This window comes from Xiphophorus couchianus, chromosome 24 (genome assembly GCF_001444195.1).
Source record: "Xiphophorus couchianus chromosome 24, X_couchianus-1.0, whole genome shotgun sequence".
NCBI classification, from domain to species: Eukaryota; Metazoa; Chordata; class Actinopteri; order Cyprinodontiformes; family Poeciliidae; genus Xiphophorus; species Xiphophorus couchianus.
This window is the reverse complement of record NC_040251.1, coordinates 4,643,833-4,665,768: the sequence shown is the minus strand read 5'-3', so window position 1 is coordinate 4,665,768 and position 21,936 is coordinate 4,643,833. Positions and strand designations below refer to the sequence as shown.

The 21,936-nt window shown below is 41.6% G+C and overlaps 1 protein-coding gene across 1 annotated transcript in view; it reads left to right on the top strand.

The window, feature by feature from the left end:
- LOC114141041 (prospero homeobox protein 1-like) overlaps positions 1 to 21,079 on the top strand; it is a 33,558-nt gene extending 12,479 nt beyond the window's left edge. The window contains exons 6-7 of the mRNA XM_028011443.1: positions 6,363 to 6,557; positions 19,301 to 21,079. Coding sequence (XP_027867244.1) covers positions 6,363 to 6,557; positions 19,301 to 19,486 — 381 coding nt within the window. The 3' untranslated portion in view covers positions 19,487 to 21,079. The remainder of the gene's footprint in view (positions 1 to 6,362; positions 6,558 to 19,300) is intronic.
- Positions 21,080 to 21,936: the final 857 nt, after the last annotated feature.

The following is a 21,936-nucleotide window of genomic DNA, read 5'->3' as shown; positions in this document are numbered from 1 at the left end:
TGCAAAGGAGCATACGGCTCCTCGACAGATTCAGGACGCTCTATTCAAATGAGCAACCACTCTCTCTCTCTGTCACACACACGCACACACACACACCAGCTGCTCTTTGGTGACCACTTCCTCGTGGGAGTGCCACATCCTCATTGGCTGCCATGGGACACCAGGTTGCCAAGCAAACTCAAGGTTGCTAAGCTGACCGACCGCAGGAGAGCGAGAACCTGACTGGTCATCAACCAGGAGTCCATTAAGTGATTAAAAAGCCGCTGAAAGGGGGAAATTAACAAATTGCAACTAAAGTGAAAAACATCAACCAAAAATCCAGGCAGCATAGCTGCTCTGGTAAGAGTTCAATTAAAACAATCAAAATTTACACAGTTATAAAATTTGTGAAAATAGGTTTCCTTCACACTCGAAATTAAAGCCATGTTTGATGATTAAACTGCCAACAAATAAATGGAAAAATGCACTAAAACACTAAAAAAAAGTCTGTAGAAGTCAAAGACTTATGAATCCATAATTTGAGATATGATTCTCACAAATTCACCTGAATTTTGTCAGGATATGTCACTGAGACTACCTCGCCTCTTTTTTTTAGTCCGTTTTAGTTTGTTTTAAAACTCGGGTGCACACTAAATGACAACAAAATGGTTTTGAAATGCAGCAGGCTGAAACATAACGGAGATATATTATTTTATTTTTAAATAAATCTAATCAGAACATAGAAAACAACTGTACACTCATACCAACACTCATATCATTCTTTAATCTCATTATTTGATTATATTCCTAAACGTCCAAATTATGTTGAGTTTTGTTTTTAGTTCTGCCTTATCAAATGACGTCATTAGAACTATGAAGTTCATGCATGGCAGAAGATTGAAATGAGGTTAATAATTCATCCAGCCTGTGACTTTATCTCCAGATTGGGATTCAGTTAATCTGACGAATCTCTGCAAACTTAGATTAGGGAAATGTTTCTGCTGGCCACTTTGCTCAGCAGATGGGCACTTGTTAAAAGTTTCTGTGCAAGTCGAAACCACTTTTGAAATTTGCAACATTTTTTTCCATCGCTAAGGTTTTGCTTTTTTGACGCTGACTGATATCACCTCGCAAACAAATTTCATGTTCTGTCACATTAGACTCAACATGAAATTTTTGGGGGGTTGTACAGTTGGGATTGTAGATGTTCACACGTCTACAACATTTCTTAATTGGTATGTAAGGAACAATTTAGAGTTTTTTAAGAACTAAAACCAAAAATACATGCTTAAAAATGTCCCTAAATTTGATAAAAGTATGTATGCACAGCAATTTTTTCTGTATGTACAAAGAAAATACTAAATAAAAATGCAGGTTCTGGACATCTGCTTCTTTTGTGTCACAGTAAAGAAACGGACCACCAAGAAACTGTCTCTGTGGCAACTGGCTTCAGCGAATATATAGCGCCACCTGCAGGCACAAGTCTAAACAGTTTGTGTCCAGTATGTGTGGGGTCTGTAGAGCTGTTAGCTGCCCTTCTCCTGACCTTTGACCCGTGCCAGTCGAGGGTGGAGGGACGGTCGGTGCTGATGTTTGTTGCAATCTGGACCTGGTCCTGTTCTGTCGATGTGATGATAATTACGAAAAGAACACACACATTGTCATTGTTCGGGAAATAAAGTCTCTTTTCACTCATGCAAATCAGTGTTTATACTAAACTTCAGTTTTAATTGAGTCATAATCCCAGTTAATCCATTTTATTTATGAGACACCTTACAACTATTACTCTGCTTAATGAAAAAAAAAAAAAAAAACGTAAACTGTGGATAACCCTATTTGTGACAAGTGGGGCTTTTCTGTTTGAGGCTTTATTGAAGACAGGAGATAGCAGTCTGTGTCCCGTTTAATTGTCCCACTGCATTCATTATCAGAACTCTGAAATCCGGGTCAGTGTCTCTTTCCCGTTCCCTTTCTCACCCTCACTCCAATTCCGACCGGCACCCCCTCCTTCCCGGGGAACAATAAGTAGCATGTGTTAGAAAGGTTCACTGTAAGGGAATTAGGCCCTGAATGGCTCCACTAATTGGACTTGAATGGACTTCGTCTATGGGAAACTGGTTCTTAAAGATGAGCCTCTTATGTACCATGACCTCCTCGCTGAGTGTGGGAAGTGGGTTGATCTGACGACTGTTTCGGGCACAGATAAGCAAGCGTACACACACACACACACGTACAAAAGGAATCCCAGACCTCTTGCCTTCTGACCAGTCACAGTGTTAGTGCGAGACGCCGCGGTTTGCTGGTGTCTCGCCTTCAGTGAGAGTAATTAAGACCTCGTTAACACTGGAGCAGGATTAATTAGACGCTTTCTGGCTCAGGGAGCTCCTTCGAAGTCCCACGCAGCTGAGTGTTTACACTCGCACTAAGTTACAGGCATGCGGCGAGCGTGAAGCTGTGACGCATTTATCACTCCTGCCTCAAGAGGCTGAAGTGACATCTCAACATATTCGCCTCAGTGGGAATCAATTAGAGTCCATGCCGCCGTTTAGCCGTCCTGTCAATTAGTTGCACAATAAGTTAGACAGCCAATTTGGCAGTGCCAGGAGGAGAACATGAAGCAGCTTGTCCAAACAGATTCAACTGTACCCAATAATGCCTCCCTGTAATAGTTTTCTTAAAACAACGCATACCCTTATCATTTGTGTGGTTGTCAAATTTACCTTTTTGGCCACAATGGCTATGAGTATCTTTGGAGGACTCAAGCAAACACACACTCATGAGAACTGGAAACGTGGAGGGTGTCCGCACCTCTGATACATTTCCTTCACCAATGTCTTCAGATTTGGATCAGTCCAAATGTTCAGTGCCACTCAAACCCCTCTGCCAGGCGGGGGTTTTGCAAAGACTAAAATTCTCAGTTGGAAAAAGCTCTCAAGCAGAGGGTTTAGACTATCATGAGTAACAGCTGAACGAGTTGGATACAAGTGACTGAGGTTAGTTTTGTCTGTTGGGCAGAGACAGAGATCAGTGTACCGGTTGAGGCATTTAATCAGGATCCCTGTTGGCACCTGCTTTGAGACCCTCAGGACCTGAACTTGATTCCACGAGGTCTGGAATCGTTCTTGGGAGTTCCCAGAATGACTTAGAACCTGTTGCTGGGGGTGAGAGATGTCTGGGTTCACCTGTTACCCACACAGCCAAATCTCACAGAAGGGAAACGGTGGATACCACAGCCTCAAGCAGTGGTCCACATAGGACTGGTTTTTCTGAGATTTTTGTTGACTGAGCAAATTCACTGTCTGTTAGAAAACAAACAAACAAAAATAACTTGCTGACCTATGGTGTTTTTAGTTGAAGTGGGCATATTCTTAAAGGATGCGAGTGTCTGCCCTTCAGTTGTGGCCCCGGGGCAAATGACAACACCCACTGTCAACAGGAGAAAACGGGGAGTCAGGCCTCCCTGACACCATCTCTGACACGCTCCCTTTACTGCCACTTCATCGTAAACATAAAATGGCATTCCTCAAACTCAGCAATTTGCCTGCTCACCACTTCCATTATCTTTCTTTCTTTTGTCTGGTTTTTTTGTTGTTGTTGTTTTGTTTTGTTGCTGATTGGGGCTGGGTGTGTTAGTGGGAGAGCAGTGGGTCAGTTCGTGGTGCATGTTTGAGCAGAAACTCAAACATGCACCACGAGTTACTCATTGCAGGAGGTCAAAACATTTGACTTCTGAATGGCTTTTAGTTTTGTATCTCAGGACAACAAACTTTTCCAGCTTTTCATGCTTTTATTTATGGAGAATCTTATTGGAGTTACAACAACATTTGATTTAATCTCGGAATTAATGAGGTGTTTTGGAACCGGATTGTGCAAAAGACTTTTTATGTCATCTTTTGTCTACAAAAATCCGACTATATTGTTTTTATCCATAAAATGATGCAGATATTTAGGTTATTATTGGGCAGATAAAATAGAAGAAGCGACCATACGTTTATTTTAATGTGTGTAGTTTGTGCGCTCTACTTTATGATGTTGCTGGAACTTTAACAGTGGACTTAAACCGTTCCCTTTTCTCCTCCAGCCTCCTCAGATCCTTCACCCCAAATATTTCATTTGGAGTGAACATCACTGCGCTTTTATTTATTTATTTTTGTTTAATTAATGTGAGGGGTTTTTTTTTTTTTTCACTCGCAAAATCAATGCACTCTAATTAAAGTCTTCTTTATTTTTTATTCCAGCGTGAGAAGATGCTGTAGAAATAAAATAGATATATTTTAAGGGTTTTTTAAATCCATCTTTACCAAGTCAGGTGTTGTTTCTAAACAACTTGTAGGTCAGAAAAAGTGCCCAACCTCACAAACACTTTCCCCTCCTGTTGCCCCCCTGCAGTTATGCTCCATTATGTCATCGCCATGTGACCACCAGCGACAAAATATCTCTTTCCCTCATCTCATGCCCTCTGTGCATTCCTTTTTTCCTACCATTCATCCCTCTGTCTGTTATTCGTCCCAGCCCCCCCGCAGACCCCCCCATCCCTCATCCCTGTGAGACAATGTCTTGTAACAATACAGAGCTTAATCTCCGTGTCAAAGCAGTTTTTCCCCTTCAGCGAACACACACACACACACACGCACACGCACACGCCCACAAGCAAGCACACACATGTACTTTCACTGTTTGTTTTTCTACACATTTTGCTTCCACTTTGACAAGCTAAAATGTTGCTAAAATGTTGTCAAACTCCTGGCCAGGAGTTAACAGTTGATGTGAGCAAATTTAAATGATCAGAACCAAATCTTGACAAAATCTTTATGTTTTTTTCTTCTAAAAAATTTTTCCTGTTTTTATCTGAGCAGTGTGGCATTAAAGTCGTCAGTCGTCGCAGTATAGTCTGTATTCCTCCATGTCTCTTTGTGATAACGCTTTGTTTGACGGGTTGTGAATAAGACGGTCATGACACCGTCATAAACATGACATAACACATGTCATGAACATGAGTAAAGTCTTCATGAATATTTATGACTGTTGTCATAAAGTGCCATTCGGAAAATCCTGACACTTTTAATACAAAGTTGACATTATTCAAAATGTCTTTGTTATGACAACTTGACATTAACAAAGAAATCGTGATCTGACACAAATTTGTTGTAAAAGTATTACGGATTAAACTTTAGCTTTAATAACATAAAGCTACATCATTTTTAAAGTTTAATCCGTAATATAATCCGTTTTATAACAAAGCATAATGTGAAAGCAAACCGCAGCAAACAGAAAATAAAGTCTGCTTTAGGTCCAGGCAAAACGAGCGGACCAAAAGACTTTCCTGGTGTGAACACACCTTTGCTCATCTTTGATATAATGGACCTTATTTCTGCACTTAGTGATTAGTCATGTGGGAACATGAAGAAACCAACATGGGTTGGTACCCTGCAGCCTTTAGAGTACCGTTCGTTTGAACTAAAGGGCCACACACAACTCCTGAAAGTCTGTCACAGGACCATGCAGGGTTAGGTTTTAGGACAAACTGACTGAGCTTACAGTCGAGTTTTTGGACTGTGGGAGGAAGTACCAGAGAGAAACCACGCATCCCAGGGGAGAACATGGACCTGCATTTGGATAGACGTCAGATCGGGATTTGATGTTGGTAGAGAAGAAAAATGCTGTGGCCCATGAATCTGAGGAGACTTATATGAACATTTCAAAAAACAATAAACTCTGTTACTCTTCAGTAAGACACGTGGAAGCCATTTGAGACAATTGCTAGTCCTCCCAGAAGAGGAGAGAACATCCTAGAAAATTCACCGAACCAGACAATCGAGAGATTGCAAAAGAAAAACAAAAACATAGCTCCATCTTAAACTCTACAGGTCTCATTTAGTATGTTAAATATTAAACTTAATGTTTCATGGTGGTGGAGGGGTGACGACTACAACCGTCATGCTTCAGGTTGGCTCACGGTTGCTGTGGTGGAGGTATGGTGCCAGTGTTTGGCTCTTGTTACATCTTTCCCATATTTAGACTCAGAAAAAGATGTAGGTAAAATATTTAGTTACAGGTATGAGCTGGGGTTTTTTCTTTTTTCATACTGTGAAGCAAGACAGTTATTTGCATAGAAAATCCACGTTGCCAGACAAAAAGCAAATTCCCAAGTTCATACATTGCCATAATCAATGCAAGCAGTCATTCAGCGGCTCGTTTGCATGACAGCAAACGAGGACAAAAGCAAACATCGGGTTATGACATGATACATGATACAGCAGAATACACTGGATAGTTTTAGTTAAATTTGGTCCATAGGCATACGGCTGGTGAGTGAGGTCCTAATTTCCTTGATGTATTTGATTTAAACCGTACACATTTTTCTTTTATTTTTCATCTCCCAGTTCAATCGGTGCATCACCTCCCAGCTGATCAAGTGGTTTAGCAACTTTAGAGAGTTCTACTACATCCAGATGGAGAAGTTTGCCCGTCAGGCCATCAATGAGGGCGTAACCGCAGTCGAAGACCTGACGGTGAGCCGGGATGCAGAACTCTTCAGGGCCCTCAACATGCACTACAACAAGGCCAACGACTTTGAGGTAAGACTGGATGTCATGCGCTTTGGTTTGGTCAGGAGAACTGATGGAAAGAAACGGCCTAACAGTCTTTTCCTCTATGGATAGTTCTAGTTAGCAGGAGTTTAGTAAGTTGCACCTCAACCACGTGGTAAATAGTAAATGGCCTTTACTTGTATCTCATTTTATCTAGACTAGAGGATTCCAAAGTGCTTCAGTCATTTACCCATTCACACACACACTGATGGTTTGTCAGAAGGCTGCCATGCACCGGCACCAGCAGGCCTCCTGTCCTGGCCTGCTGGTGCCGGGACAGGACCCGGCCCCTGGTCCTGTCCCGGCCAGGGCACAAGGGCAAGACAGCTGAGTTTCTTCCCCAAGGACACAACGACCGACACCATTACAGGACAAACTCCCACCATCATCATTCCCGTTACCATGACTTCCAGCATAATTCTGGCTGGATTTTTGAACGCTCTTCTTGGAGGATGTTTGAGTTCCAATAAACTGGTTGGTTTCCTAAGACAGACCCAGCTTTTAGGGAAGGTCCAAAGGCTTTGGTCTAATATTACCTCAACACCTTAACATTCTTAGATCTGAAATCCTCACCTTTACCCCTTTCACATAAGGGCAACAGAGTTCTACTTCAACTCAAATGGGTTCTCTAGCACAACTATGATCGTAAACTACTGTTGGAATACATCTGGATTAGCCTCCGCTTGTCCTGACCCCTCCACAAATTGTAGGGCTGTGCTTAAAAGCCACATCCTTGACAAGAAGCTAACCAATTTAAATGGACTAAACTAAGAAAGATGAAATTTGCAATGAAGTTTGTGGTACAATTGACCCATCCTGGAGAAGTGTGGTCCAGTGAACCATAAAAGACCTGTAATTAATGACATCCATGTCCATTTATAGTTGAGGAATGTTGGAAATGTGTTTTCCAACATGTCTCCCAGTATCTCAAGTAGTTTCTTTAAATGAATTTGAACACATCTTGCTCAAAACTGCCCTCCACCAAGTCAACTGTTCCCCTCGCAATTCTGCTGAGGTGTGGATGTTGTAATAATGCATGTGTGTGCGTGGGGGTGTGTGCGTGTTCAATGAGGCAAAAGAGAACGGCGCTCTCGGCGCGGGTGTCCTTGTCAAAGCGATTTGCAGAAGTCACATCCCCACCCCACTTCTTCCCAGCCAATATTGGTGTAAAGGGACCTGAGGGCCCTTAAACTACGCAACGTAACATCAGCAGCATTTAGACGTCCATTAGCGCACGCCTTCCCGCTGACACATACACTTGTCTTTTTTGCTCAGCGAGATGGGTGTTGAGGCTTAAATGCAACAAATTAGACACACACCCGCACATCGGAGCATCCTGTGTATGGGAAGACAAATAGGAAACGCTTTGCATGCTAAGAGTCAGGTAGCATTTCGCAGGTGTGTATCGAAAGGCACGACCAGGAAATTGCTTTCTTTGTTTGTTTTGACTTTTCAGCACGGAGGTTATTTTTAGGGCTTAAAGGGAATAAGTTCAAACAGAGGTCATACTTTATGGTTGAAAAGTCCTGCTTTGCTTTGCTTGAAGATTCCTTCAAGAAAGCTTCAAAAACTCGTCTGTGTGTGGAATCCTCTGCAGACAGGACCTCAGGTTTGACTCATAATAAATGCTAACTAAAGACTGACTGAAAGGTGGAAAAATCAATACAAATACTTGCAGCTAACAGCCTAATTTTCAGAGCTGCAACATGTAATTGTAATCAGTGGATGCTGAGAAGGACATCAGGAAAAGGTTGTGTGCGTCCCATAAACTGAAGGTACATTTACTTTGCCTTCCTCGACTTTGTCGCCTTCACCTCCCGTCTTCCTCCCATCCGTTCACCTTTAGGGAACATTACTGGCTAGGGACCGTCTTCCTCTCTCCTTCCCTCTCTCCATTTCTCTCTCTCTCTCCCTCTCTGTCAAACTCAGAGGCGTGAAACTGGAACCACAGCCGATTCAGCAAGTCTCCCGATGTACACACACACACACACACACACACACACACACACACACACATAAGTCTTCTCCTTTTGCCAAATTTAGCATCATCTAACTTCCACCTTGGTTGGTCCCCCATCATGACTCCCTCTCCCCCTTCTTTTCTCCATCTTCCAGCTGAACGTGCCCTCTAAGCACAATTCCCTCCTTTGGTTCAATTTTGTTTTGTTTTGTTTTTCCTTTTCTCATCAAGAATCTTACAATTGACTATTCTCCAAGAGTTTTCTTCAAGTCACATTTTTGAGTCACCACTGATGTTCATTCTAATAGCTAATAAAGTGAAATATAAACCGTAAAGCATCCTTTCTTCTGCTTTTTCGGACGTACGGTAGACTCCTGCCTATCCACGGTTCGGTTTTTCTCGATTCATCTAATTGCAAACTCCAAGTCACTGAAAGCTTGTCTATTCACAGATTGTTTTTCTTAGAGCATTGGCAAGAAAATGTAGTTTGGGAAGCTGAAATACCTAGAAGCAACACTACTTGAAAACCAGCCTGGAGCACCATTAATTTCTTTTAGCACTGCATTGATGTACCATCAAATGTGAAGCTAAGAAATACCATGGGTGTTAGCCTTTACAATGCTAACATTAAATAGGTGGTTTAGGATAGTTTTAGAGGCTTTACTTCAGCAACTTTAAACTCTGACTTCAATCCAGATTCCTCATCCGATCCCATCGGTTGAGTCCGGTCGCCCTGTGAAGGAAGCTCATTTTCAGCTGCATCTTATGACCATAACTGATCTGAATGTCGACTGTCGGTGAAACTCCATCGCCTGCTCCACTGAGAGCCAGACACCAATATCAGTGAATTCTAAGAAGCTTTTTTTTTATATAAAAAAGATCTGGGATGTGTTAAAATGGCCCAGTCAAAGTCTGACTGAGAATCTAAGGTAAGACCTGAAAGAGGATGTTCACATCGTTTGTCACCAAGACAAAATGTTGAATTTCTTAATTTTGAACTTAAAACATAGTTTGGAATAGATTTCTTTGGCAAGGCGGCATATGTTCCGGTTTGCAGATTCCCGGTGCTCTTAGTTTTGGAATTTGATGTTTAACCCCTTAACTGGCCGCGAAAAAGGCAGAGTATTCTGCATTCGTCCCATGGACGGGATGCCGCCAGTTGAGGGGTTAACACTGATCAGAAATGCACTTTGGAACATTTCAGTCTTCAATTCAGATGATTTCTTAGCAGTTGTCCATGTTAGTCAGATAAAACTCTTCCCTTTGGAATTGATAGTTTGCGAAAACTGATTTGAAAACCGAGTCTGTCATGAAGCCTTCTGGTTTCAGAGGAAGAACACTTCAGCGGACTCACTTGGACGGCGTTTTGAATTCTTAATTCAGAGAGAGTCTGTGTGCTTTCCAAAGTTGGCGTAAACAGGCCCGAGTAATTATAGCAGCATCATTAATTACCACCTCTTCAGCCGCATTCTTTCTACTCTTCTTTTTTATTTACCTCTGTCTTTCCATCTCTCTTTCCTTGCTGCTCCTCCTCTTCACTATTCTCTGCTAATTGCCGCTCTTCCCACTAAATTAATGAGGAAAAGTGGGAATTGTCTCATCTTGCCAGGACAATCAGGCAAAGGAGTTGGTATCTCGTTGTGCCAAGAGGAAAAGAAATGTTTCCTCTTTTGATTCTCTGTTTGGTGTTTCCTAGCAGATTGCCTAGCGGTGCACCTTCGACCCGGAGGGGTTAGGAACGCCAGATTCCCATATGCCATAAACACGGGGCGCACCAATCCAGGCCACGGTATTCCACTATGTGTGCCGGGTCAGCAGGGACAATGAGGCGTTTTTATGAAGCCTTCTAGAGGACGTTCTCATCTTTCCAGTTCAAGGATCCTCGCTGGCTCTGTCAGCACCAAATGACGGCACAGCTGCGCCTCGCACACACACAAACACACCCCCGCATACGTCGGATACACAACGCCAGTTGTGTTCAATCTGAAAGTGCAGATATCCTCTCCCTCGAAGGCCGGGTGTGGTTGCAACCAAAATCTGCCCTTTGACTTTGAGTTGCACACACACACACACCTGGAGGCCACAGAGTGGTCACACACTCACATTTCAGAGCTATCTGCTTTCATAAGCTTTGCTCTTCATGAAAGGCTGAACTTCTCATGTCTTTCTCCACTGATTTAGAGTCTTTGTAATCCTTTTGTTGCTTCTTATTCGCCCAGTCACTTATCTTCTTCCCACTTCCTGTTCATGGAAGCTCCCTGAAAAGCAGGCTAAAACTCCACCCAGAGGAATCGAGTCTGAAAGTGGGAGGTTTTGTGTCAAACGAACGGATACGCTCAACGATGAAACAGTGGGACCACACTGTTTAGTCTGTTCCATGCTCTTAAGTTTGTCCTTTTTTTTCCCCCCCTCTGCGTCTGCTGTCCTTTCAGTCATAACCTACCCAGAAGGCATGGCTGTAAAAGTGTGTGCACACTTGAAGCAACGGATCAGCCCTTTAAAAGAAGGTGAACCTCGAAGCCCATAAAGATTTGTCCTGCTTCGTTTCAGTCTGCACCCTTCGTCTTCATTTTCTGATCCCCACGCTCCTCCCAGTTTATGCGTCCGTTGATCCATTTTGAACGTCACGTTTCCACTCTTCGAAATGAATTGTGGTGAAAGGAAGCGGCTCCTGTTTTAAAAATCAAAGCAACACGTTTAGGATTTAAACTGCGGGTCAAAATAGGTGACGTACAGTGGGATAACCAGTAACAAGTCACCAAAGCAGAAACTGAGGGAAAAAAAGGATATAAACCACAAATCTCTGAGAAAAAATAAATAAATAAAAAAAAAATATATATATATACTGTATATGTATATACAGTATATATCAAATACCTGAGCTTTTTCAGGGGAGGAGGAAACTCGCTGCTGATTAATACACCGGGTTTTATTGGCCATGTCTTCTTCGTGCAGAATATTTAAGATTGAAATGTCAAACCATGAAAAGGATTTTATAAAATCTCTAAATACGTAATTTTAGCTGAAAAATACTGCCAGGTTTACCAAACGCTAATTATTTGTTATTAAGTCACATTAACAAATGACAACGAACTATTTGTTAGTTGTTAGGTTGAAGTAGTTGTCATTTGGTTAGCAGTTGTTTTTTTATGAAGTTGGGCAATTAAAGAATTGTTAGTAGTTAATTAAATATTCTGATATGTTGCTATTTACCAAGGTGTGTAGTTAGATCTTTGTAATTTGTCTATTTGTTAGAAACAATAACATAGAAACTTAACACGTCTACATACCTTTCAGCTTCATATCTGAATTGCATAAAAAAGTAATTAAAATGGTGTCATTTGCTAAGTTTTGGAGCTGATTGTGAGTTTGGATGCACAAACATTTACTTCTAAGCACAAAAAAAGCAACACTTGATTAGTAAAAGTTAAAGTCAGAGGACATTTAAACATTTAGTTACTAAAACAGCCTGAGTGAACACTAAGTGAACACTTTGAAGTGTTTGAAGAAATGTCCATATATTCCGACCTGTTTTCCAATAAACACCGGCCTATAATTCCCATTAATACCCCCTTGACTCTGCTGTCAGTCAATAAAGTGAAGAATGCTAAATGAGTGCTGTGTTTCCTCTCAGCTTGTGCTTGACACAGACTGCGGACAATGCCACCTGTCAGTTTCTGTCACTATAATCATAGCTATCTGCTTGCAGCGTGTGTGTATTCCAGCTGAGAAGGCGACGGCATCATCTTTGTCACCGAGCCTGATTGGAGTCACGCGGGGGGTGTGAGGGCGTGCGCTGGTCTTGCGCTCGCAGTGATTCCCTTTTCCCTGCCCCAGCTGTCTCCTTAGCTTCAACAATAGGGCTGCTAACAAAGAGCCGGCCTTCAGCCTCCATCATGTGATGCTAGCGCTTCTGCAGCATCTCGGTCAGATGACCCGGCCCATTGTCCTCCACGGGTGACACACAGGAGCGCTCACAGAAGGAAGCAAAGAGGGCAAACCCAAGGAAGCGCGGCACGCGTCAATGGAGTCCCGCGGAGAGACACGGAGACGCACCAAGGTCGCCGAGAGGGGACAGACAGACAGAGACACAATCTGAGGACGCAGACCCTTCCTTCTGTCACATGCAGTCGGAACAAAGACAGTGTAGAGGGCCAGCCCTGGTGACAGTGAGATCAGTGACCGGCTGACGACACGTCAGCTGAGAAAGGAAACGTATTGCTCGTGTCCTGGAGGAGCCTCTCGTTCTCTTCCTACAGATAAAAAGTTTTCAAATCCATTTAAACAGCTGATCACTGTCACTCAGGTTTTCTCTCCTTTACTGTGGGACGGCTGCTGACCGCCTGCTGCACATATGAGTCGCTGTGTGAAATAACAGATAGCTGTGGCCTCTCTTCTGGCCCGTACATCATGTGGAGCTGATGATGTACGGGACATCCTGAGCAGCCTCGCTGTGCTTTATTCACTTTACAAGCCTTCAGAATGGAATGTGTTGAAGGTTTCAGACTTTAAATGTCCTGTAGACTTCCTGAAAGAACAGGAAGGAAGGAAGGAAAAATGGAGAAGAAAAAAAGGATGCAAGAAGGAAAGATTTAAAGGAAGGAAAAGTCTATAAAGGAAAGAACCAGTCAGTGAAGGAAAGAAAAAAGGAAGGAACAAGGGAAGGAAGGAACGAAGGAATTAAGGAGGAAAGGGAATGAAGGAAGTGTCAGCGAATAAAAAAAGTAACAAAGGTAGACTGGATTTGGGAAAAGCATTAAGGAAGGAAAGAAAGAAACAAGAAAGGAAGGATTAAAAATGCAACAGTTTGAACAGATATTTGGGTTTTTCCAATTTCCTCCAAACCTGAACAATATTTCAGTCATATTCCATATGTTCTATCATTTTCCTGTATGTTGTGGTTTGTATAAACTAGTTCTATGGCCACAAAGAAACTAATTCAGAACACACTGATGAAAGAGATTCTTTGGGGTTTAGTGGGAAACATATCGGAGTGGACGTCTCCAACCACATGCAGGCAAAAGTAAATGACAAAACTAAATGCTGGTTTGGATTTATTTGGTGTGACAGTAGAAATTCCAGCTCGGAACGCACTTCCTGGTTTCCTCCGCTTGTTTTTGTGTGTTTTCCTGCCAGGTTGAGTGTGACTAAAGCCAGGTCTGATAGCAGCGAGAGCAGAAGAGAGATAGGGAGAGGAAAAAGGAAACAGATGCCTGAGTGTTGGCGCAAAATTGACACGTTCACTTTAGTCCCAAACACACACACACACACACATCCAGCATTTGACAGTCCACAAAGGGGCAGCACATGAAAGAGTTCCAGTATTGTCTCCTCGATGGAGAAATACTCAGCTGACCAACAGCAGAGCAGACCTCAAGGCCACAGAGCCAATGAATGAGGGAAGAGAAGAACAGGCTGACAGCGCATCATCAAAAATGAAAAAGAGCAATGAACATGTGAGAAGATGCTAGAAACTGACAAGAAATCAGGAAATTGTAGCTGATCCAGACATACAGAGCTCCCTGTTTAATGTCACGAAGAAGGAGAGAGAGGATGAGTGGACAGAGATCATGAATCAAGATGGAGGATTATCTCATGCAGTTTTACTATGAGTGTTTAATGTCGGAATTCCACACTTTTCAGAATCAATATCCAAAGCTGTTGATTCCTCTGACGCAAATTCGGCAGAATAAATACCAAAATTCAGCTAACATGCTAATAGCAGAATAGCTCATTTTTTGGTTTGGTGTACTTGCTGTAGCGCTTTAGCTAATGCTGGATACCGTGTTGGGGTTGCACTTTGACTTTACTTCACTGTGCTGGTGTAGTGTTTTCATGTTAGCGTAATGTTTATGATTAATTGATTAACCCTAACCTGGTTAGCTAGCAGTCCACTAACATTTTAGCTAGCAGTCCAAATACCAAACCTCACTAAAACAATTCAGGTAGATGTTTGCGTAAATGTGAGCGCAATAAGAATACTAGGATGGAGACCAAAAAAAAAAAAAAAAGTGACAGGAACGTCTTCTCCAAACTATAGTGCCATTTTTTATTTTTTTTTTATCTCCATTCTTGATTCTTTTGTTCACATCTCCTGAAATGAAACGAAACTGAGTTTGTCTTAAGCGGACGGAACAGCTCGGCTGTGAAATCGCACCAAGTCTCTGATTGTTGGTTTCTCTGTGACAAACAATTTCCACAACTCTTTGAACGTGAGCTTTGATAATGAAGTAACCTACTTATGAAGGACTATTCTTTATCCTAAAATATTTTTAGTCCAACCGTGGCCCTTTGTGCTTGTGACCTGCTTTGTCTGAAATAAATAAATAAATATATAAATGTCTCCCAAATCAGTGAAGCTGACGTCACTGTTGCCAAGTGCAACATTGTTCAGTTTCTGTTTTTTTCTTCTTCCCCGTTTGCTTTGTGACTCTTCAGGTGGTGCTTTTTCACCCCAGTGCCATTGTTACCATTCAGATGGACAACAGTTATTTCTGAAATTGCTTTCATAAATAAAATAAAATAAAATAAAATAAAAAACTGATTGGATGATAAAATTTCCAACATAAGGCTCATAAAGCACAAAACAGACGTCTCAGTGGGCTTCTTTGATGGGCAGCGATTTAAAGGCTCTTGTCCTCCTTGTCCGTGTGTGTGCGTGTGTGTGTGTGTGTGTGTGTGTGTGTGGGTGTGTGTGTGTGTGTTTGTGTGAAGACAGAGTAATTGAGCCTCCCCTCATCCAATATTTACCCAGCAAACCAGAGCAATCATGCGAATTATGTTTACTGGAAACAAAGTGTCTTTCTTCCTCTTTACCTTCCTTTTTCCTCCCTACTTTCCCAATTCCTCCCTTCTTCTGTCTCTCTCCTGGCAACTGGACATTATATCAAGATCCTGGCTAGGAGTTAATCACACACACACACCAACACACACCCCCACACCCACACATAGAGGGAAAACAGGCCCATCTGTATTGATGATGGCCTAATTTAGATCTCTTTATTGGACTGATTTACAACGGTTGGACAAATCAGGGCATCTGGAATCCAAATGAGAGTGTGTGTGCTTTTGTGTGGATATGTGCGTGTGTGTGTGTGTGCTGACACCCAACCTGGACACTCAATATCCTGCTTGCTTAACCTCATCCCTCCAGCTTGTGTTTCCCTCCGTCTCCGTGCGAGTCAGCGTTGTCCTTTTGGTCTTCTTGCTTCAGCACTTTGAAACGCGTCGTCCTGTTGGGTCGGGAAAATGTCGACCAGACTCAGCTGCGGTCCAAACACACCGACGGCGGCGGCGCAAGGTCGCCGCTGTTCGTCTACTGAACATCCACTTGGGTCGAAATAAAATGAAGGGGATCTAGAAAAATGCCTGTGAGGGAATGAAAGCGAACAAAAGACGCGGTTTGCCTGAAGCGCTGAAGGATGCTGAATGCCGTGTTGGTGTGGCAGGAGAGAAAGGTTGTCTCAAAGGCATCTTCAAGATCAAGCTCAGGTTTCGACTTTTATTTGTCCCAGTGGGCAGTTTCACGGCAACCATTAACAGCATCTCCCCTTTGAGGCTTTTTCCGTAAGCTGCCGCCTTTTACCGATTACAGGAGTATATTTGTGGCACCGGCGGAGGCTTAATGGTCAAACTTTGTTTTCGTTTTTACCATTTTCTGGACATTTCTTGCATGGATGTTTTCAGCTCCAAATGATGGTTTTTGATTGGCTACAAAGGGAAGAGCTGCCACAGCTCCAAACTGTGTACGCTTATGGGTCCCATAAGATTGTTCCCTTGGTTGGTTGACTACTTAGTGGACCTGGACTCTCAGTAGGCTTCTCCTATCAAAGCTGAATACAGCCAAACCAAGGGCTTTGGTTGCTTTGGTTAGACCAGACTAAGACAGATCCCGTTTCTACTGTGAGATGACCCGCATCAGGTACATGCGTTACTGGCACGGTGCCATTTTGTACAGCCTCCTATGGGGCCCCATTTTTTACCCACATAAAAATGGTTTCCTATGGCTTTCCTTTCATAGAAAACTACAAAACTTTAACTGAAATCATTTGCCAACTAGGATGAATTGGATTTTTTTGCCTCAACATAACATTTGTTGAAAATTGAATTGAGTTTCAATTTTTAAAAAAAAATAAATAAAGCTTTAAATATTGAAGTTTCAAAATCGATCATTTCTTTTAATATTAATTGAAATAGACCTTCCGTCATGCAGAGACAGTGAAAAGTTAAAAGCCTCAAGAATTGGACATTAGTCCAATAATTGGACATAAAAGCAATTTAGATGTTCACTTTGAATTGAGAAACCAGACTTATCTCCAATTTGAAGTAGGTGATGTAAATCAGACCATCATCAGCAAAGAGGATTATTGGGATGAGCACTTTCAGCCAACGATTTGTAAAAGGAGGTGTTTGGTTTGGTTACACCATCATCATCGTCATTTGGATACAGTTTTATACCTCCAGTTCTTAATCAGGGACTTTAAATTCCTGTCTTGAGTATTTTGAAATATATTTCAAGAATTCTTTAGAAATGGACCTGGTGGGTGGGTCTGCCAATCAGCCTTGTCTGACGGCAGAGCAGAAGAGGACAGTGACTGATTGTTAGACAAGATCAGTAGCAAAGATCCATACCAGCCAAAATTAAGGGGCTGATTTATCATCGCAATGAATGCATTGTATCTTTTCAGTTGTTCTTGGATTACTTGGATGACTTTATAAAAGTTTAGCATAATAATCCAAAACCTCCAGCAGCTGAAAACTGAGTGTTTTCAGTGACAACCTTATAAAGATTATGAGGTTATCACTGCAAACACTTCCAGAGAACTCAAATCTAAAAAAAAAAAAACACTTCAAGGAGACAGCAAACCTCAGAACCAGCACTGTAGATATCATCTAAAAGTTGTGTCCAGAGCGTGTGTGTTGTGTGTTTGTGCGGGAGCGTCTGCAGTGAGACAATGACAGAGAGCCTCATTGAAATAACAGTGGTCTCGGGGGGGCCAGCTAAAAAGAGAGGAAGGGTAGGTTGGGGTAGAGGGAGTATATGAGAGTCCAGGGAATCATTTAACTGGTGTGTGTGCGCACGGAGTGATTCATCCGTTCTGGTGGCGACTAACCTTGGCATGTCCTGCCACGCGTGACGGGGTTACACTCCACTGTCCTCTACATGTGTGTGTAGGAGTTTGTCGGGTGTATAGGTCATTGTATTTAGTCTGGTAGAGTCAGCAGTGTGTGTGTGTGTGTGTGTGTGTGTGTGTGTGTGTGTGCATTAGTATGCAAAACAATTTTAAAAAGAGCGGCAGAAGAAAAAGGAAATCATGGTCAGGTTGTTTGGTGCCTTTGGATGATCTTGCCCTTGGGAGAGAACGACGTGTGTGTGCTATTGTCCTCCTGTAAAACACACTGTTAAAACACGCCAACACACCCCAGACAGACGTTCACCTGCCCGTGGCCGCTAGCTGCGGCTCATGGTGGTGGTTTCTTCTGCCTGTGTGTGCAGAAGAAGCTCTGGCAACGGCCACGACGACAGGCCCAGGCTCTGCAGAAGGACGTGTGTCTTAGGGAAGTTCTGAAGAAGAATAGTAGTGAACACACACACCTCTTCTGCCGGGCCGTTTTCAGTCACGGCCCAGCAGTCCGACTAAAAGCAAACAATCACAACGTTTTTAACTCTTAACTTGTTCCTTTTACTATGAATATGCTTGTTTATTTATTCACATGTTGCCTTTCAGTGGACCCATCTGAGCAGCGATGGGAGGAGAGACGATTTTCACCGACGGACAGATTTTCTTCAGCCTGTCAGTCGCTCATCTCTTGAGGGCTGCTGCTATAACCTTCATACACTTTGTGCTCCATCTATTCACAAAATACCAAGAAATGAAAGAAGACATTTGCGCCACAACATTTCCTTTTATGCTCAAGTGTTTTGCAGGGAAACAGATTTCTACTTTGGTTCCCTGTGGGTTCTGGTTATTCCTGCGTATCCAAAGATTTGGACAGGTGGTCATTTATAATGACACAAAAGTCTGTCAAGAAAAGCTTTCCTTTTTTTGTTTTGGAAACAACCAAACTTGATGTTGCACAGTCCTCACCTCGTGCCTCGCAGGTTTACTTTAATGACATTGTAGCGGAGCAGAAAGCAGTTCGATGAGACGCAGTTGGTCCTTCTGCCAAAACAAAAATTTCACATATGAAAATCTGTTTTCTTGATTACAGTCAACATTTTACAGAGACAAGTGATGTTACTTACAAGAAAACACATTTCCCATCTAGTTAAACATTATCTTTAGCTTTGGCGTAGACTTTTTGGAAGCGGTTAGTATTCGAGATAAACGTTCAATTGAAATGAATTCTGTTGAGAATTTCTTCATCAATGCAAAAGAAAAGTAAATGTTGCAGCTCGTTGTCAACGTTTCTGCAGTGGAAACCACAAAACTGTGGATCGGTTTTGTGGAGCAAAGTTCCAAATAACTCATGAAAAACTTGCCTGTTGGTTTTAAAAAAAAAAAAAAACTTGTCTAAAATATGCAAATATGGGCTGCTATTGACTGGCATTTACAATTTTATCACCGTCAAAATCTAAAATGTAACTTTCTCAAATTTTTAAGGAATTGTTATCTGTGTCCATACACTGATAAAATGTGGAGGTATGATTTTAAGATGTAAACCACAAACGGCTTCAGCGGTGTACATACTTCTTAAACCTTTTTCATTCTGCGTCTAACAGGTGTGACATTGCCTGCGTATTCACACACACTCCTATGCTTTCTGCCAGGTTCCCGATCGATTCCTGGAGGTGGCCCAGGTGACGCTCCGGGAGTTCTTCAACGCCATTGTAGCCGGGAAGGACGCCGACCCATCGTGGAAGAAGGCCATCTACAAAGTGATCTGCAAACTGGACAGTGACGTTCCCGAGGTCTTCAAGTCCCCCAATTGTCTCCAGGAACTCCTCCATGACTGACTAGGACGAGCGAGGAAGCCGGGCACGAGGAACAAACCTGCCAGGACCATCAGGAGACTGCAGAACTAAACGTAGAGCGCGGCTCTATTCGCAGGAGGTTCTGAAGACAACACGGCCCTCTATAAGATTTTATAAGAAGAGTTGCTCCTCTTGAATGACAGGAAAAGGGCTCGAGCTCAACTTTAGATATTTACGTCTGGACTTTTAGAGAATAAAAGCAAAAATGTGAGCAACTGAGGATCCTCCTTGCACTTAAAGAAAAGGGTTCGTTTGAACTTTCTCCTCATCCTTAAAGAAAAGAAGAAGATGAAAAGGATGATGGACAGGAGCGAACTAATAACAAAGATGATAATATATAAATATATATATAAAAATCTTCTTATTGTGGATGTTTTTGAGTTACAAGGATGATTTTGAAGAAAAAAAAAAAAGTGTCGTTTGTGTATTTTCTCCTCCTTTGTATATGTCCCCATCCGTGGTGCACACATAGGAAAGCACAGTAGCATCCTGACCACAGAACGCTGCTCATCTGTGTATGTTGGCCCCTTAGAGCATCAGAGTTCACCTGCAAACACGTAAATCTCAATAGTAATACTCCTGCCCAAAACTTTGTGTCAGTCTATCACACAAAATCGCATTAAAATAAAAGTTCTTTTCATGACTGAACGTGATAAAACATGGAGTCCCAGGGGTGTGAATACTTTCTCACTACATTAGAGCACAGGTGTCGAACTCCAGTCCTTAATGGCCGCTGTCCTGCAGTTTTTAGACGTGCCACAGGTACAAAACACTGGAATGAAATGGCTTAATTACCTCCTCCTTGTCTAGATCAGTTCTCATTAAGACTAATGACCTAATTATTCTATTCAGGTGGTGCAGCAGAGGCACATCTAAATGTTGCAGGACAGCGGCCCTTGAGGACTGGAGTCGGACACCCCTGCATTAAAGTGTCTGTTTTTAGAGACCACTAAAATAATTTATTTCTTGAACTTCAGTTGTGGGTTTGATTACTTTCTGATTTGTAAACCATTGCTAAATGTGGATGACCTTTATAAACGAGACAAGAGAAAGCCAGCTGACTGTTTTGTCTAATATGATCAAAAACACATAATAAGAAATCTTTGCATATCAATGCTACATCCATGACTGAACCGTTGACTTTTTTTATTATAATCAATTCAGCTTATTTTAAAAATCAAATTTGAAATATTTATGCCGCACAGCAGCAGACATTTTAAATAGAATACAACATTATGATAAGATTTTTTTTAATGTTACAGATATTTGTGTCTTCTATTTGAACTTGGAAGTCGACTTTAAGAGTTCTCAGTTTGAACAGAACCAGAACATCTTCACAATTCACACGTTCCAATAAAAAAAAATAAAATAAAAAAAAGCTGAGGCTGCAGGTATAAACTACGTTTTTATTGATGCAAACCTATTCAAATAAAGTACAGAAAAATTAAAATCTTCATAATATGTAAAGTCTTCAGTATTTGTTTTCTACTTTTTTTGCTTTTGCAGTGACATCCAGACTGATTGAAAAGCCCTCATTTAATACATTTGACTTAATAAAGTAAGAATTTCCAAGGATTTTCCCATATTCTCTTCTTGTTGCTAACAATTCTAAAAAATAGATATAAAAGGCAAAAAAAAATATGTGTAATTTTAGTATGTATTTATATTAAAAATATAAATAATAAATATCAAATATATATGCCTTTCTTTTAATAGTAACCCTTTAAATGTTTTGGATATTGAATGGTTTACGCATCTGTTTTACACACACACAAAAAAAAAAAACAGTTTACTTTCATTATAGTTGAGCTGGTGCAAAATTAAAAAGAAACTAATAAAACTGTTTTTGTGTTTTTAATTAAAAAATTACAAGACGCTGCTGCCTAGGCAGCCCGACATGAAGATTTTTGTCCTTGTGACAAAAGGTCAATGAGCAAGATGCTTGTTTAGCATTTTAGCGGTTTTGTTGACTTGTAAAACGTTCAGCGCACTTAGCTCTCCCTAGATTAATTTTTCTGAATAAACTCGTTCAGCTGAATGAATTGCAGCTGAAATCAAAAATGCGCAAACATGGAATTGTTTTGAGAGCTTCGCCACATTCTCATCAACGTGGCTGACGTTAGCACTTTAGCGTTAGCGTCGGCTAACTGCCATGTTGGCATAGCGCTTCAGCATTAGTTGAACAAACGTTTACTTTAGGGTAAGTGCAGCTAGCTATTTAGTTGCTGGTGTCCACAACTTCCAGTCTCTTACAAAAATCACCAACTCTAGACCAAAATCACAATCATCTTCTTGTGACAGATTACTGCCAATATGGAACTGAAGTTTTGTTCAGTTGAATTCATCCATCAAACTAAGCCTGGTGACCAGAACCTCCTATTGGCTCATATCTATGTTTTTGTAAAATTATTTCACCATTTCTTTTTTTTATT